This window comes from Malus sylvestris, chromosome 7 (genome assembly GCF_916048215.2).
Source record: "Malus sylvestris chromosome 7, drMalSylv7.2, whole genome shotgun sequence".
Classification (NCBI taxonomy): Eukaryota; Viridiplantae; Streptophyta; class Magnoliopsida; order Rosales; family Rosaceae; genus Malus; species Malus sylvestris.
The window spans coordinates 34,129,432-34,147,522 of NC_062266.1; the positions used below are offsets into that span (position 1 = coordinate 34,129,432).

General features: G+C 38.5%; 3 protein-coding genes across 4 annotated transcripts; all 3 read right to left on the reverse strand.

Moving 5' to 3' along the window:
- Positions 1-1,616: 1,616 nt before the first annotated feature.
- On the reverse strand, positions 1,617-2,108 carry LOC126630315 (B3 domain-containing protein At1g05930-like). The gene has a single exon (XM_050300400.1). It carries the CDS (start codon positions 2,106-2,108, stop codon positions 1,617-1,619), a length of 492 nt encoding a protein of 163 aa, XP_050156357.1.
- Positions 2,109-4,487: 2,379 nt separating this feature from the next.
- Positions 4,488-11,536, reverse strand: LOC126629150 (uncharacterized). 2 transcript variants are annotated; one of them, XM_050299066.1, is made up of 5 exons: positions 10,440-11,536; positions 7,646-8,552; positions 5,966-7,331; positions 5,798-5,878; positions 4,488-5,318 (listed from the first exon to the last, which is right to left on the reverse strand). In XM_050299066.1, exons 1-5 carry the CDS (start codon positions 11,077-11,079, stop codon positions 4,644-4,646), a joined length of 3,669 nt encoding a protein of 1,222 aa, XP_050155023.1. In that variant the 5' UTR covers positions 11,080-11,536; the 3' UTR covers positions 4,488-4,643. The 2 variants fall into 2 exon arrangements, with proteins under 2 accessions (XP_050155023.1, XP_050155024.1); XM_050299067.1 differs by having other exon boundaries at positions 10,435-10,573.
- Positions 11,537-12,219: 683 nt separating this feature from the next.
- Positions 12,220-17,206, reverse strand: LOC126629991 (splicing factor SF3a60 homolog). The gene is made up of 12 exons (XM_050300165.1): positions 16,906-17,206; positions 16,626-16,739; positions 16,220-16,324; positions 15,706-15,848; positions 15,526-15,622; positions 14,893-15,057; positions 14,314-14,385; positions 13,800-13,958; positions 13,590-13,667; positions 13,337-13,465; positions 12,889-13,035; positions 12,220-12,820 (listed from the first exon to the last, which is right to left on the reverse strand). Exons 1-12 carry the CDS (start codon positions 17,077-17,079, stop codon positions 12,674-12,676), a joined length of 1,530 nt encoding a protein of 509 aa, XP_050156122.1. The 5' UTR covers positions 17,080-17,206; the 3' UTR covers positions 12,220-12,673.
- Positions 17,207-18,091: the final 885 nt, after the last annotated feature.

Genomic DNA, 18,091 nt, shown 5'->3' on the forward strand with positions numbered 1-18,091 from the left:
GAATAAGCTTCTCAAGATAAAACCTTTTCTTTTTTTTGCATCTTTCTCAGCATGCATGCCAGTATTCATGATGAATCATTTTTGAAGAAGTTCTTTAAATTAAATGAAGGGAACTTTAACGAAAAGCACCCGGTACTGTTCACTTTAACGAAAAACCACATTTTTACACTAAAAAGTCAATTCTGGTACTATTAACTTTACCCTTTATTTTGTCCTTATCATTAAAACTCAAAGTTTTCAAGCCTTTTTCATTAGTTTTCCTTTAAATGAATCCTGGCGTAACTTAGAGCTCAAAGTTTTTGTGAAGCACACACGATGAGTTCTCTAAAGATCTTTTGTGTTCTATTACAAATCAACTTTATCAGTGTTCCGTAAGTATTCATCGACTGATTTTGAAGCTCGAAGAAAAAAACAAAAGAAAAAAAAAAGAGTACTAGAGACTCAATCATCTCTGGAATAGTTGTTAAAATAAAGATATACCTCTATTCATAAAATAATTAAGATGTTTCTTGAATGGAAACATAGTGATTACAACCATATATTGATCCAGAAAGTCAAGCTTAAAATCTTTATATATAAAGCCAACAACCCTTCTAGGGTCACAAGCTTCATAAAAAATTTTGGACAAAAATGACCCAAAACAAAAAAAAAATTAAAAACAATCCAAAATATTGCAGAGGTATTTTCGTCATTTTAATAGTGTTTTTTAATAATTATTAATTCTTTTTGTACTGTTTTTTTAAATACTACATCATAATAGGCTACCAATAATAATTCAATAAGTTGTTCATTAAATATTATTTCTCTATTTTTAAACACGTTCAAAACATCTTAGGAGGTGTGTAATGCCGATTATCAAAAAGGTTTTTCGCACACGCATAATAATATGATTAAATTAGTTGTCAAATGAATTTTTTTTTTTTAAACAAACGATATTATCTACTTTATAGGGAAGGAGGGTGGGCTTAGCCTCACAATGGGCTAGCAATAATGTGATTCAATCAGTTGTTTATTAAATATTATTTTCTCTACCCTTAATTTAAATTCAATAGAATGTAGATGGAAATTGAAAGACCGATTTTATTATGTGACTTCAACTGCTTTGATTGGTTTGTGAGGGGTTTTTTCTAGTATGATCTAAGATTATTCATTTACTTAAAATATTTGACTTTCCTTTTGTCAATTCATGCGTATAAATATATTTAAAAAGTGTAAATCGCGCCGTGATTCAAAAAATACCTTATGCACACCCGTGAGCACGTGCATGAAACCTAGTCTTAATAATATCAAACAAATATATACAAAACCTAATCCAAAAGTTACTTGAAAAAGTGTAATTAAAAGCCTTTAATTATCACCTAGCTTCCTGAATGCCATTGCCAACTGCTGCTAGGCCTTGAATGGTTCCTCCACGCACTGTGCACAATCCCCATATAGTCCTACTCTAATAGTTGCCACCACCTCTTCCATTCTTCCATGATCTCTGCTCCGCCTTCGCTACCGCCACTATTTACTACTCCCGCCATCAACAATACTACTCTTACACTCGCTATCACCATCATCATCACTCTCCTGATGATCTCATCCAACACTGCTCCTCTTAACCAAAACTAGGGCTAAGTAAAGCGCTCTATTAACCTGAAACGACCAACTTGAACGACGTCGCCTGCTTTGAGCTTGTTTTTCCGAGCAACATCCCCCCATTGAGTCCTCAATACAAAAATTGCACTTCCCGGTTTTTTTTCCTTTCCCATTACCAACCGCCTCAGGTTTATATCTCCTTGTACAAGACCAGGGTCTATCAACTGAACCGTCATTGTCTTACAGTTCTCAAGCATCTCCTTGTCTTCATCTTCCAAGAAACTAATCGAAATAAGTTGGTTTAGAGGCATTGACATCCTATTTGTACTCGAACTTATATCAGTCTTGGTCAATTGTTTCTCTATCACCAACTCCACTTTGGTCCCGTTCAGCCTCTCAATTTCTCTTTTGAATTCTTCAGGCAAGTCATGATATCCAAGAGACGCGGAAGGAGTAATCAGTTCTTTTTTCTTCAAAGCTATATTCATCGTGTCTACGCCTTTCTTGGTATTGTTCTTCAACGACATCTTCTGCATCTTGAGTTCCACGGGAGTCCGATCCCCCAATTTCTTTTGAAAGAACGATCTGACGACCTATTTTTCTTGGCCGCCCAATCGATCATCATAGGATTCTTGATTTTACTCTTTCGCTTCACAAGTTCCTCCTGCATCAGGTCCTCAGTAGCGAGCCTAGCAACCTCAAGCATGGCTATCATCCTGCTCAGTGAAGCATCAAAGTCTTTTTCTGTGAACTCCACCATCTCGACAACGTCATCTTCTTCTTCTCGTTTGCGTTCTTCCCCTTGGGAGATTGGAGAAGAATGCAATGTAGTACTGTATTTGTCACTGAGATATTCATAGCGTACTTAATAGTCGTCTGTGTCCCAAATTGCAAGCTTAGGAATCCTCTTAAAACTAGGGTCTAATGATACATTCTCAAAAAACAAAAAAAACAAAGGGAAGAAAGGAAAGAAACTGCTTGGCCAAAAGAAAAGGAAAGCATGAAGCTTCGATTTACCATATTACCTACCTTCCTGTATTTTCCTTTACTGAAATAGCAGAGAAGAGAAACTCTGGTTCTTTGTTATGATTTATATTGGTTCTCTTGTTGGTCAAGGATTAGGGTTGCATTGTGCTCCTCCATCGAATCCAATCCACCTGCAAGTTTCGCCCCTTCGCAAAACAGAGAAACAGAGCTAGTAATCATGCCGAAGAACAAGAGTAATGGAGGAAAGAACAGGAAGAGAGGTAAAAATGAGGCTGATGAAGAAAAGCGTGAGCTTGTCTTTAAGAAAGACGGACAGCTGCTCCGAATGCTGGGTAATGGCCGGCGTGAAGCCATGTGCGTTGATGGGAGGAAGCGACCTTGTCACATCCGGCGGTACAATGCATGGATAGTGATGAATTGGGACTTAGTTAGCTATTAATAGAATCCGGAATCACTCTCCTTGATCCATCACGAATCGCGAACGAAGAGTATAGACTTCTGGCACATGATCGGCTAGCAAAGGGCCAGCTTCGGTTCTAGGAATGTTTGGATTTCAGCAGATGATATCATTTTTGCCGGGCTTCACGACTGTCAGGACGACAAAGCTGATGTGCTCCTCAAGTACATGCCTGATGAAGCTAGGCGCCTCAAGGCATTTGGAGAGCTCCCGGAGAATACACGTCTCAACGAGGATGAAAACGAAGGTGGTGCTGATGACTACGTAGAGTTTCAGGACGAAGATATCGGTATAAAGTATACGAGGTTTTCAGATCAAAACTCAATACATCTGCTGAAGGATGTTATATTTTACCGTTTCTAATTGGATTGGAAGTTGGCTCGCGGCGGATTTAGAATTTGAATCTTGGGAGGTTCCAATGATAAAGGTCTAAGTTTTTTAGATAGAGACATAGCGCGAAGTGTGCAAACAAATTTCAGTCTTCACGGAGGAATTTCATCAAACAGTTAGCAGGCTTGCTGTCATCAGCCTAATCATGCTATGCATTTATCAACAGATATTGACATATACCGAAGCAAATTAATGAGAACCATCAAAAGCATTTGTTGAGTATTGTCAACGCAACATTCAGAGTCTCCGAAAGACCTTCACATACTTGTTTCCCGACCTTTATATGGTCTTGGGACCGCCTTGGTCCAATGTAAATCCGCCCTATGGTTTTGTATTTCCAGATGGTGAATTGGTCATGTTCCATATAACATTTGTTTTTTTCCTAATATATCTGCTACGCTTGTCTTCAAAAATACAAAATAAAAGATTTTGTTGATTAATTGAAAAATGTAGCAGTTATAAAGAAAGGAAAACTAGCTTTCAAAAAAAGGAAAGGAAAACTAACGAAAAGACCAAGAAAACTACCCTTTTAATGAAAAGCCTTTTTTTAAATGTATAGTGAATAGTTCCAGGAAAATATATAAATGTGATTTTTCATTAAAAGTGAACAGTACTGAAAGTGTTTTGTTAAAACTCTCTATAAAGAATCCTTTAAATAGAGAAATCGAAAGCAAACCCTAATCATATAACGAGCAAGAAATCTTAATTCTTGACCCGCAAGAAAAGAAAGAGCACAGACACCTCAACTCCAATACACCGAATCGAAAACACAGAAAATACGAGACAAAGTGACAAGTCGTGATCGATCCTAGTCGCAGTTAAGCATGCAGCAATCTCATGACAAAGACACTCCAAATCATGTTCCAAGTGTTCATCCAAAGACAGATTAACAATTATACAGACGTCCTAGGAAACAAAAACTCGACAAGTAGAAGCTGAAAGCACACCATGCAAGAAATTCAAGCAACAAATTATCGACTTCGAAGAAAAGGGTGAAAATGCAGCACAACAAAAAACCAGAAACAGTAAAAACGAAACGCAACAAAGACGAGGGCTGGAGGAGAAACAGGACTACGGATGGGCAAAGCTCAAGGAGCCGAAAACCCAAATTTTGATTTTATTTCCTTGCTGAAATGAGAAGCCACAGAAAATAAGATGAGCATAACGAACTTAAAAACGCAATAAAAGGAACGGAAAAGAAAAAGAACATGGATATAGAAGAAATTGTTCAATGTGTACTTTCAGGAGAATGATGTATCCGACTTAAAATTACCGAATCAAACTCATTAGACCCCGAAATCAAAGCCTCACAAGCCTTTGGGGAGCTCTTGGGTATTATTAAAGGACCAGTTACCGCATCAGCCGCACCTTCGCTAGAAGCCTGACCAATTGGGTTATCATCTTTAGTCTTGCTAATCACATTTGAGTCATTAGCTGCTGCAGGTAAAGTGGTGGTAGCAAGAGATTCGTTATCCGGTGATGAGAAACCATTTGCATCGCCATCATCTAATTTCGCCTGGTCCGAGGATTCTATTTCCACCCCATTTGACATTGTTTGGGGATCCCCTGCTTTGTTTCCACCATTATCATCAACTGGCATTTCCAACATAGGAGAAGGGACGCATGTGTCATTCTGCAACTCGTGATTTGGAGATGAAACTGGTACCTCCAGTCTCTCCTCGGCACCATCACCTGATGCAGTGCCAGCGTTTTTATAATCTGGAGCATCTGCCATTTCTATATCAGAAGCCGGGACTAACTCCTCTACTTTCTCCCCATAGCAATGGACTTTTGCTTCCATATTCTCCTGATTAGATGCTAAAATAATGTCCAATGCTCCTCCAGCAATAATTGGCAAGACTCTCGTTTCCATCCTCTGCTTCTTATAAAGATTCATCGCTTTCTGCAAGTCAGAAAATTAAAAAAAATGTCAGGCAACTAGGATGCAAGTACGTAAGCAAATACAATGACTAAAAGAAAACAGAGTCAAAATGTCAAAATAAAACCAAACTGAGAAATAGTAAAAGTAATCCGAGTAAATTATACAGTAACTTAACAACCAATTTAGAAATATAGTAGTAAACCATATATCCATTATGATAATACTCCTACCAAATAATAATGCCCAAGAATTATTAACCTGCATCTTGCTCATGCATCAATTCAATATCCCACTTTTCCGAGTAAAGAAATTTCAGCTATTTTTTTCAAAAAGCAAAATCACCAGTTCAAATATTTACAAAAATGAGTAACGCCTGCATTCATACCACTAATCGCAGCCTCAAAATGCATGTCAGGAAATACAACAAATACAAAATGTATGACCAACTTCAGATAGAAATGAGCAAGATATATAACATTATCATTCATCATAAAGTGTACCTGAAAGACAGAATCCTTCAAAGGAGGAAAAGGCGAGGACCTCAATAAGATTTTGGACGATTTCAATCCTGCCCTTGCACCCTGTGACATTAGGAGAGAAAATGCAATCAGTAAGATTAGATTCTAGAAGCAAAACGCAATGAACAATTTTTTAGAAAGAATCTGCACCTCCACAATTGTGTGTGTAGTAGCATCTTCATCAACAATTGGGCTCCGCTCAATACACTGCCTATACACCTCAGGATGAGTAAGTTTTGCTGAAATGTCAAGCTTGGAAAGATAATAATGACTTAAACAGAGGATGTCATCACTTCGTAATTTAGAGCGACCAGGTGACTTATCATGACTACTTTTAGGCATAGACTCCTTTATAGGAGAGGTCATAGTGGACCTTCTTTCAACGGTTTTAGAAATTCCAAGATCCAGGTTATCCTCATGGTGAGGCGCCTGACCCATCTTCCCAGCCACAGCATCATCCATAGCAGCCTGCACAGGATAATCATCCTTCTGAGCTGGGGAAGGCAAGTCCCTTTTCACATCGTTGTTATGTACTTTCCATGTCTCACCGCTGGATTCCCATCCACGAGCATTCATTGGATGCCTGCTTTGATCCCATTCAGCACCCCCATACATGTGATTCTCATCCCTAAAGGCACCATTACTCACATCCCATAGATGCAAGTGGGAAGGGCCCGGACCATCCATCATGTTCTGCCACCCAAGTGGCCGCAAGTGACCGGGAAATCTCTCAGCGTCAGCCATATGATAAGGCATCCCAGAGTGGTTAATATCCATTGAAGGTCTAACACCAAAAATTGGTGGAGCTGGAAACTGCTGTAGCATCCCTTGAAAACCACCATGAGGTGCCCCATGTTGGAAATGCATGAAGCCATTTGGAACTGGTGAAGTCCAGCTTGGAATGCCCCTCCATGCATTACCATTACCATGCCCTCGAAGCACATTGGGATCACTACTCCTTCTGTAACGTGCACTGGAGTTGCCTCTACCATCTTCTTCCATTGAATTAATAAAAGGGCTGTCAGCTCCGGCCCTGAAATTGGGATGAGGAGGATACAGAGAAGACAAATTACTCTGACTACTTCTATTGTGAGCTGACGAATCAGCAGGAGATGACTCGTCTACCAAAGGCTTCTCTGATGGCAGGTCCCGACCCAGTCCATCCTCAGTGTTAGAGAAATCTCTATTGTCCATGGAAGCACTGCTTCTTCGACCTGTTTCTTCAATTTCAAGACTCCGTCTGACACCAGTTCTGTTGACGTACCTGTGGTCAATACTTGATGATGAAGGAGACCTTTCCATCAAGGGCAGGGGTGAAGCCTTGGAACTTGAAGACTTGTCATTAGACATCTCGCCTAAATGGTTATCATCCATTTTATTGGGTCTCTCCATGGATCTGTACTTGAAACCTCTTTCTGAAACTCCAGCCAGACCAGACCCATCTCTAGGAGGCATTGCTTTGGACCTATGCTCTACTCCAGAATCCCTATATTTCAAATCTTCTGGATTCGAATACCTTGGGCCAGGAAAAAAATATGACATATTAGCATATAACACAAAAACTCATCACAAAAAACAAAAGGGTTGAACACAATCACAGTATTTCCTTTCCAACCATGAAACTTTTCTCATGGATTAAAGTTAGTTTGGTTCAATGTTAAAGTGCATCTTATTTCACAGGATCCCAAACTACCATATTCTATGTGTGCGTGTTAAATATATTTATCTAAACTATACCAACTCTAAACACAATTTTCCCGTTGCATACAGAACTCTGACGGGGAAGAGAGGGGAAGGGTTGGGGAGAGAGAGAGAGAGAGAGAGAGGTACCTGTACTCATCTATGCCTCCGTGTGAATTAGAAACGGGGGAAGTCCTGCGTTTATTGCTACTCAATTTAGTGTCTACATAAGCTTGCCGTGACTGAGATCTTCCCTTATTAAAATCAGGCTCAACTCTATCACCACTCGATGACTTCTTTTCCAAGTCAGAGTACCGAGCTTTCATACCTCTAGATTTATCACTGCCATCATCCCGGTCATCCGGAGATCTTTTCTTTCCCCTGCTACTATCTTTGTATCTAGTGCTCCGATCATCAATATGTGACCCATCATAGTCCCGATCATAATCTCGATCACCATCTCTATCACGGTCTCGGCCCCGATCATGGTCATGATTGCGGTCTCGCTCGCGGTCCCCATCCCGCTCCCGATCACGGTCCAAATCCCAATCACGATCATAATCACGGTCACGACCATGATCCCACCCATGTTCGCGTTCACGATCATGGTAGCGGTCGCGATCACGAACATGATATGAGTCACGGTCCCTATTGCGATCGCGATCATGATCTACTTTGCGTTCCCCATCTTGGATCTTGGATCTCTTCTGTTGCATTTCTATCAAATCTTTTTCATCCTTCAAATGCTTGTCATCAGACTTGCTGCTTGCATAATCCTTTGGAGGGCGCTCATCTCTTAGCTTGTCATCTTGGTGCTTATTGTCCTTATCCACGTCTTCCCGATGCTTTTCTCTGTATCTCTCATCCTTCCGCTTCTCATCTTTCTTCCTGGTATCCCTGCCAGAATCATCCCTGTAAGATAATCGCCCATCATTGATGTCTTCCACATCATCTAGATGCTTATCCCCATCAGCAAAATCATCTCTTCTTTTCCTCATTCGTCTATCAATCTGGTTCTCTGCGTCAGGACTTTCCAATTCATCCCGTGCATTTAAATCTGCAAACCCACATAAAATAAGACATAGAATTGCACTCCAAAATTAAAATGTGGACACAAAATTTAATTTTAACAGTCATCTATGTACTGTAGAATATTGGCATCTCATTAATATCAAACAATATGATCTAATCTATTTGCCTCTTCATTAACAGCAGTAATTCACATCTTAGCAATTAATCCAGCAATTGACATCCATAATTTGTGCCTTCAAACATCTAGTTCCATTCCAAACCAATATTAAATGTTAACTAAAATAAAAATCAGTTAAATGATTATAACTATTATTAAAACAGCCGACAGGATAAGCCCTTTCACATACAACAGTTACTAACATTTGAGGAAAAACAATTAAAATAACAACCGATGTGGAAAAGAACAATTAAGAAACTAAACCGATAAACCTGATTAAGGAAAGAGGGTGTAACCGCAGACAAGGGAAAGATAACATTCAACTATGCAAGTAATAAAACGATAACTCATAAAACCTATGAATACGAGAAATGCAAACCAGACTCAAAACAATCATTTAACATCTTCATGAGAACAAACAACCATTCAGATAATCAACAAGACAACCAAAGTATCATAAAGATGAAAATCGTTATCAATCCGGACTTAGTGAAATCAAAGGAAACAGCTACAGCTCCAAATTTTTCTTGAGTATGTTTCAATCAACCCCCAATTCACATATGGGCATAAGCAAATTTAAGCAAGTGATAAAAGAAGGTTAAGTGCACAGACTCAAAAGAATGGCACCTCTACAGTGCCCTGTGTCTTACTCCGACCATTCATAATCTTAAAAATTAGTATGAATTCCAAAATGTAGAGATAAAACAGCCACATCAAGGAGACCAATGAGAATTTTCCAACTAATAGGCCAGACAACCACACTCAACCCCACGCAGTCACGTGGGGCATTCGAACATAGCACCTAATTGTTGGTTTCCCCAGATGGCATATTAATTGATTGCATCCAGCGTAAATTTGGGAACTAGAAAATAAAAATCTGACCATAACGGTCACTGACAAATTCCCAATGTATTTCAGTGTCTGTGAAACTAATAATGACCAAGGATGTAAATACTACCGTACAAATACATCAGTGGGTCCCACAAATAAGGCGGACTGCAGCATCGAATATATATGTGATAATACAAAGGCCACCCTAGCAATCACTTTTGGATCATCAACTCAAAATTGATCTATATATCAATATGATAGAATAACTGCAATATAAAAAGCATTAAAATCTATGTAGAACTTTTCTCACATTAAGGATGGTGATATGATTTTAAAAGCATACATGTGATTGTGTTTACCGTGTACGTTCTCAGTGTTAAGCTTTCCATTTAGTACCCCTCCCACTTATGATATGCAATATATCAAAATCCAAATTAACCAAGATTCAACAAATCCAAATATACTTTCCAATCAAATTATGCTCGAAACTCTTGTTGATCTAATACGGCATGCTCCAAGTGTTTATAATCCCTAAACCCATTGAAGAGCTAAATTTCCACCAAAAAATTGTTTGTAATCTCCCAAACCCAGAGTCAGCTATTCAAAATCATATTAATGATCACGCAAGGTAAACCACTAAAAGAATTTGTTTCCACTAGTTAGAGCTGTAGAGTTGAAGGTTCAATGACTTGAGAAAACATAACGTTGTATTATATTGTCACTCATCACAGTAAACTATGATGAACTAAACTGAGTGAAAAGTTACCATATTCGAAATGATCAACATTCTCCTAATGGGGATTAAAACTGTAAGAGTATGTCCGCACAGTTAACTAGTCATAACAAGTAACACATTGCTGGAAAAAAAATCCATATAGATGTATAAACTACAAAATAACGAACAAACCCAATCAGTTACCTTACCAGTTTTTTCATTGACTTGTTTGGCAATGACACGTTGTTCATCGCCACTGACCAATCGCTCCGTTCTCCCATCTTTACCCTTCTTTTCCCTTTCTCTCTCCCCGTCCCTTTCCCTGTCCCTCTCTGCTCCACCACCTGCCTTACCATCCCTTCGAATCGACTCCTTATCCCTATCCCTATCCCTATCCCTGTGCTTCCCTTCACCCTTTCCACTGCTAGTAGAACTCTTCTTCACTTCGCCACCCTCCGCATACAATTCCACACTCTCATCTCTCTTCTTACTCTTGGACTCCCCTGATGCCTTCAATGACTTCTTCGAACCCTCACTGCTTCTTCGGTGATCATTCTCCCCGCCATTCCACCTATCACTCCCTCCATCATCAACCCTCTCCTTGCGCCGCTTAGTCGATACTGAATCCTCCAAATAGTCCCCGTTCCCGGAGCCGCCATACGAGTCCTTCCCATCCTTCAAATCAAGCTTCCGCTTCTCACTCGAACTTGAATCCTTTAAAACCCTAACTACACCGCTCTCTTCCTTGCTCTTACGATCCTTCAGACTCGAATCCTTCTCCGAATCCGAGTGCTCCCTGGCATCCCTCGAACTATGCTTGCTTGATTTGTGCCTTGTACTCCTCGGCATCACAGCGAAACACTCAAAATTCAAAAAAATCTAAAATCTCCCGACGAAAAATTGAAATCCCAAATCGAATACCGAAAAAACCCCAGATACAAATCGCCGAGACAGACTCAATGCTCAGATTGGAGATTGAAACCCTAATTGTAACGAAACGGAACACTCCAATCCAATGTGCAAAACTGGAAACCCTAATACTTTGAGGGTTGAACCAATCGCAGAAGAAAAAAAATCGCACTGGAAGGGAAGAGTGGGCGGCGGAGGAGAGGGCGGATCGCCGGGGGATAGAAGGTGTGAGATTGAAACCGAGAAGATGGGGAAAATTACAGCCGAGACAAAGAGGGAGTGGGCGTCGGCTGGGGATAAATGTGGAAAAACGTGTGATGTTAAGAGAGAGAGAGAGAGAGAGAGGGATTCGGAGAGAGAGAGTGTGAAATGAGTTAATGAGACTCGGAGACGACTTGGTGCCTTGGTGGACAGTTTTTGTGTTATTTATCTGACGCGATTGCCCTTCATATTTTCCGTTTATTTCGATTCCCTTTGGGATTCCGCTGTTCCTACTTGAAAAAAAATTAATTAAATAAATAAAATTGAGAAATTCTTGTATTTTACTTTTCAATTTTTTTCATTTTGTCGGAGTCTTTACCTTCTTAGTTGCAAACAATGTTTGAAATTTCTTTGATACCGTCGTTATTTTTTGTAAAAATATTCAAGAAATTAGAGAAACATATAGAAAGGAAATGAAGTATAAACTTCAGAAGATATAGGACAAACGTCATATTTCGTTGATATTTCTAACATTATAACAACAATAATAAAGCTTTTTCCCACTAAATGAAGTAAACTGTATGAATTTTAAAACGTCATTGCGCTCGATATTTCCAACATTACCGGTTAAATATTGACAAACTGTCATATGTCCCTAAAGTTTTACTTTAAATGTTCATATTTTTGAGCAAAACTTCCATCATTTCCACTGAAAGCATCCGAGATCGATATTAGTATATCCATCGATATTCCACAAATTTACAAATCAATATTTCTACCGATACCAATATTTTAAACGTTGGTCGTAAATAACCCAGCGGTAAGGGCGAGTATAGAATAATAGATAAGTAGGAGTAACTAGACAAACAAAATCAAAAATTCATAATTTCTCGTTTGGTTTCGATTAAAGTTGTAAATAAAATAACAAATGTTCGAAGTGTAATTATCAGGGAGTTGTCTAGTTAGTGATATAACAACTCAAATGCACAATGGATTCAAAGGGATGGTAGAATGATCGACTACTTTTAACATCAAGGGCCTTGCTACGTTTCGCCACTTAACTACAAAAAAAACCTACAACCTCGCCCGCCCGCCTCAACCGCGTTGCAACCGGCAAGGCCAGCAAGAGCAGCAAAAGGGACGACGAGAGGCAACATTCCTTCGCAAAAGGTAGCCAAAACAGAAACCCATCCGAGACTATTGCTCGGGTTGTCAAGGTGCCACTTGACACCGTTACATGGTTCCCGGAAAAGAAGGATGGAACATCGACCATAAACATTGTTTTTCCCTCAGCAGTCGATTAAACATGGGATTTTCCGAACAGCTGCGTTCTTTAAATCAGCCCCTGTCGCTGCAGATCAGTATATGTCTTCTTATTGTATATGTTACCTTCTCTGTCTTCATACTCTTCTTCAAGATCCGGACGCCATTTGTTTACACCTTGCCGTGCTTGTATCCTCTTCCACAGTTCTTTAGCTTCCTGTGTGGTGAAATGGTTTAGACTTCGGTAAAATACTAAGCTGGTGAATTATCCGAAAAATAATATACCTCTATTGATGTGATCTCGTTGAAGTTCTTCGTGTTTGGTATACCTAGGCAACGCATACCGTGCTGATGGCGCCATTCCTTAAAATGTCTCTCAAAAGCTCTACGCCCCCAGTAACTGTAATTCCCGCATATCTCGCACTTGAATTCCTGAAATGCATGAATAGAGTTGCAATCACCTGACCTTTAGTTTATGCAAAAATAAAACTAGAATGTTCAAGAGATAACTCAATTGGCAACGCCAAGCGGGCAAAAACACACATAATAGTGAAAAAAGAAGGCTGAAATTTATTTATTTCTTTAATAGAAAAAACAAATTGTATAAATGTTATACATGCACCGGCCACTTGAAGATAAGAAATAGTCCCCGGGCACTAGAAGATAAAACACGATTCACATTCAACCCGGAAACAAGGGAAGTATAAATCATTCTGGAAAATAAATAGCTTACCTGACCAAGACCATGAAGCTTATACAGCCAGTAGGGAATGGGCTTCCCATCCCAACCCATTGGCAATTTCAGTGGATTGTAAATCTGCTGTTCATCATCATCACTTTCAGTATCGGCCTGTGTCTCTTCCTGTGAGGAATCAAACCCAATCAAGCATCCATTAGAAACCAATACTAATTTGATCGACAAAGAAAACTAACTATTATATGATTTCATTGATGTCAACATATTTCTTCAGGGGGTGATTTCTTACCTCTTCACGTTCTGCTTCAATTTCTTCATATGTCAAAGCCTGTTTCTTCATGATGTTGTCTTTTGTTCTTTCAATAGCCTGCACAAATCCGCCAATAATTTTTTGTAAATGTGCACTGATATTCAAACTCCAACAAAAACAATGAAAATAGGCAACTAAATACAGAGACACAAACATGTAAGACTGGGGAATCAGGAAATATATGCCAACCTCAGTCAGTAAGTCGCATAATTTTTTCGTTTTGGCCTCCAATAAAGCAATTTCTTTTAAATTGTCAACTTGTTGTGGAGCTGCAGCAGCCCCATTCTGTTCTGCACCACGCGAACCTTTGGCAAAATGTTTCTTGTCCAACTTCTCCAGAGGTGTGTCCTGCGTAACATAAACAGATATTTAAGTACTACGTGGAATGGAGATTTTATTAGAAACAGTGAAAAAATGTCAAATTATCTGACAGGTTTCATAAGGATTCAAATTTGTGAATAACACATCTTTAACATAACATGAAGTGCAATGACTTGGGTAAGCTAGGGCATTCTGATTTTTGGCTAATTTAATAGTCTTATTGATCCCCATCAAAACAAGAAAGCAATTTTAGGACATTTCAAGTAGTTCCAATTGAAAATACTCCCTACAATACTGATTAAGAAACTAGAGAACAGAGAATGTACGAGCACATATCAAATATGCCACTTTTCTCAAAAAGAAAAAGTTACAGAACAATCACCTTTGTAAGGAAAAGCCTCTCTGCACGCTGCTGAACAGTACCACCCGTCTTCAGTCCTAATGAAGCTAGTGCCTGGAAGATAATTAAAGAGAGAATATAAGAAAATTTTCTTTTTTTATTTTTGAGAGAAGAATATATAGAGCTTGCTTAAGATGTGTTTCTAAACTTAGGATTGAACTTAGATTATATTTTTTTGGGTGAAATAAATCCGTTCTAGTTCTTTAATTTCATACACATTGAACAACATTTATTGAGTACAAGATATTTTAATCCATTTTAGATTACATATGAAAGACTGCACAAGTAATTTTGGAAACTATTCGATTTTGAGTATCTAGAACGAAAAAAGAAGACAAACCCTGATCCCTAACTAATTAACTTCCTCCCATTTTTGGCATTCGCTTCATTCTCTATGTCTCACTCCAGTACTAAACCATTTCTATTGGTCAACAAGTTAATGTTGAGCTTTTAACAATCATTATTTACTATAACTTAATAACTTTTTACCTCAATCTGTGAGCATTTAGGGTCTAATTTTTGCCAATAACTTTTCTTTTACGTTGTATATGTCACCCTTACCTCCTTTAGCTTTTCAGGGCCCACTTCCATCAGTTCTTCCACCGTGCTATAATAATCAAGATCAATCATAGTAAGTTGATCTTGAACATGCCCATTTTCTTGCTTCTCATTTTCCCATCCTTTTACCTTGCCATCTGCCCATTGCTCTTCAAATTCGGTTTCAACCTGCCAAAAAAATGCCATACTTCATCATTCCAAATCCAACCACAGTCCAGGATCATAGATACTATGGAATTATATCGAACCATGCCTAAATTGCAATAGCCCATTCAACAGAAAACATTAAGTTCACAAAGACAAAGGTAACTATGATAAATTGGTTTCATAACCATATACATACATAGACGTTGTTAACGTCCATGTATAAGATGAATTACTACTATGCTCAGTTGTGATTCAAGCCTTCAAATCATTTCAAGATAACAAGGTATGCTTGAGTACAATGTTTATCATTATTTCGGGCAAATTTACTAGAGTAATAGTGAATTATAACTTTCTAGCCAAAGAAAATTCATAACTGGAAACTTTAAGAATGAAAAATATATATTTCTGATTCACTTTCCTACATAAACAAGACTAAATTGATGCTATTGCATCACTCTAATACAAGTAAAGGAGAGTATTGATTTGGACCTTCAAAAATATTCTGTCAAGATCTTGCAAGGGCTCTGTCCTCTGGAAAAAATATATCAGGTATGCAAGTAGATTTTCCATATATTCCTTGTACTGCCTGAAAAATAAAACAAAATCATTCCCAAAATTCGTGTACATGAATTAAAAGCAATGGCGGAAGAAAATAATATAACACTTCACCTTGACGACTTCAGCTTGTGTGGAATCTTTTGTGGTTGTGAAAAAGCATCAAGGTAAGCAGAGTACTCAATAGGTTCTCCAAATTTGGAATTAATATACTGGTTGTATAGTTCATGCAAGTCAAGGTATCTTCCAAAAGCTTCCTGAAAACAGAACTAAACAAATCAATGAAAGGATATGAAGTATAAATGTAACTACTCAGTAGTGTTTATCAAAAAGACAAATAAAATAACCTGAATAAATAAAGATAATAACCAGATGTACCCATCTGTATTATTTGCCTATCTATACAGTTACTGTCCAACCAGAAAACAAACAAACAAAAATGAAGTAGTATTTTATGAAAAATCGATATCTCCACACCTTGTGTGGAAGGAAAAATAACTGAATCAATCTAGTTCACTTGTCTTTGTAACTTCAAGCATTGTTTACACAGGTATGCATACACACAGACATAGATACAGAGACATAAACACAGAGATGGGGAAAGAGAGAGGGAGAGAGAGATATTGACCTCTCCACTGAACTCGATTTGAGGTTCCTCCTTTAGCAGTGCTTCTTCTTCCTCATTAGCATCAACAACACGAGCAACTGGGTGCTTTCGGTGATACTCACGAATCTGCAGATATGGCAAACATTTCACCAATAACTTAAATTACCTTCAGATTTTGGCAACAATTGATAGACTGACTGATAACCTACTTAAGTACTCTGACTTCTCCTTTTTGGTTCCCCAACTAAATTTTGGATAATCAGAACAGAATGCACACACTCGTACGCGCAAAAACACAACTTTGAAAAAACCCTCAACCCTCACCCTTCCATCGATGAATAAACACCATTAACATCAGAAGATTCAGAGCTATAATTTCTTCATCCAATAAAATCGACAAACAAAACAAAGAGAAAGAAAAACATACCTCTTTCAATCGATCATAAAATGCGCTGAAAACGTTGGTGCCAGTGGCAGTCTGGCCTCCGAGGGCCGCAATCTCGTCCTTCCTCGCATTATCTTTATCTTCATAGATCTCAATCTGAAACCAAACATACAGAAACCCCCAATTAGCAGTCAAAACCATAAACCCTAGGGTTTCCGCAATTAAAAAACCCCTAAATTCCAAAGAATCCACACACATTCTGTACATTCTCAATCGCACAGAGAGTGTAGGAAGTGAAGAGAGAGGCAATAATAATACGCACCAGTTTTTCGGTGGTGGAGGTGATGGTGTCGATCATTTGGCGGACGCGGTGGCCCTGGTACAAGCGGTCCTTGCTGGACGGCGGCTCGTTCATGAAGTCCTTCACTATCAGCCGCTCCAGCCGCTCCACCTCCTCGTGAGCGGCACGTGTCTGCTCCAGTAGCGTTGACGACATCTTCTCTGCCAAACGGAGGAGCTACCGAGCTACGGCTTCTCCCTCTCTCTCTCTCTCTCTCTCTCTCTCTCTCTCGGCGCTTTGCCTCCGTCTCTGTGGGGACGAAGCAAAATCTAAAAATTTTAGAGTGAGAAGGAACCGGTGCCGTGGCTTTTAGTTTTAACTGTTGGGTAGGTAGTAACACTCCTGCCACCTGGCCTCTTTTTTTTTTATAGAAAATTGCCAATATGGCACTGGATTTCTTCACTCTTGTGAAATTAGCCATCAAACCTGATTTTTTTTATAATTAACAGGCTAGAAGTTAATTGTTAGGGGAAAGAAGAGTAAGCAGGATCGAACTCGTATCAAGGTGCATATACCTAAATAATTTTCATCATTGTAGTAAAACATCATCTGCATCACCTAACATCTATCATCTATAGTTTTGTTAAATATGAGAGCATAACTTGTATGAGTGCGCTCATTGAAGGGCATTTTTATCAATTAAAGGCCCATGACAAGTAATTGTAATTTTGTTCTCGTTAAAAAGTTTATAAAAAAATTTAAATTCAATAACATCTCGACATTTGTTATCTGGAAGTGAAGGAAAATGATTATGATTTTGTGTGAGGAATAATTTTGTATGTAAACGCCACTCAGTACTACGGTTTGGTGGTATTCTTCTTCACTTGGAAGTGAGAGGTCTTAGGTTCGAATCTCGTGAATGGAGAATTCGATACCAAATTATGTTGCCCATCGTATAACTTAACCGAACTCCCCATTTTCCTAGTGTAAAAATATATATGTACTAAAAAAAATATTCGTATGTAAACATCTTTTACCACTGAAAATGGGAGGGCTTTTTTTAAGTGAACTTTAACGAAAAGCTCCCGGTACTGTTCACTTTAACGAAAAACCACATTTTTACACTAAAAAATCAATCATAGTACTATTCACTTTACCTTTTATTTTGTCATTATCGTTAAAACTCAAAGTTTTCAATTTATCCATTTTCATTATTTTTTATTTTTTA

Coding starts and splice junctions, on each gene's coding strand:
- LOC126630315 (XM_050300400.1), bottom strand. CDS start 2,108: ATGTCGTTGAAGAACAATACCAAGAAAGGCGTAGACACGATGAATATA.
- LOC126629150 (XM_050299066.1), bottom strand. CDS start 11,079: ATGCCGAGGAGTACAAGGCACAAATCAAGCAAGCATAGTTCGAGGGAT. Junction 5,879..5,965: donor CTACACACACAATTGTGGAG/GTGCAGATTCTT, acceptor CTAATGTCACAG/GGTGCAAGGGCAGGATTGAA. Junction 5,319..5,797: donor TGAAGGATTCTGTCTTTCAG/GTACACTTTATG, acceptor TCTGACTTGCAG/AAAGCGATGAATCTTTATAA.
- LOC126629991 (XM_050300165.1), bottom strand. CDS start 17,079: ATGTCGTCAACGCTACTGGAGCAGACACGTGCCGCTCACGAGGAGGTG. Junction 13,959..14,313: donor AGAGGCTTTTCCTTACAAAG/GTGATTGTTCTG, acceptor TATGTTACGCAG/GACACACCTCTGGAGAAGTT. Junction 13,466..13,589: donor TTGAAGCAGAACGTGAAGAG/GTAAGAAATCAC, acceptor GATTCCTCACAG/GAAGAGACACAGGCCGATAC.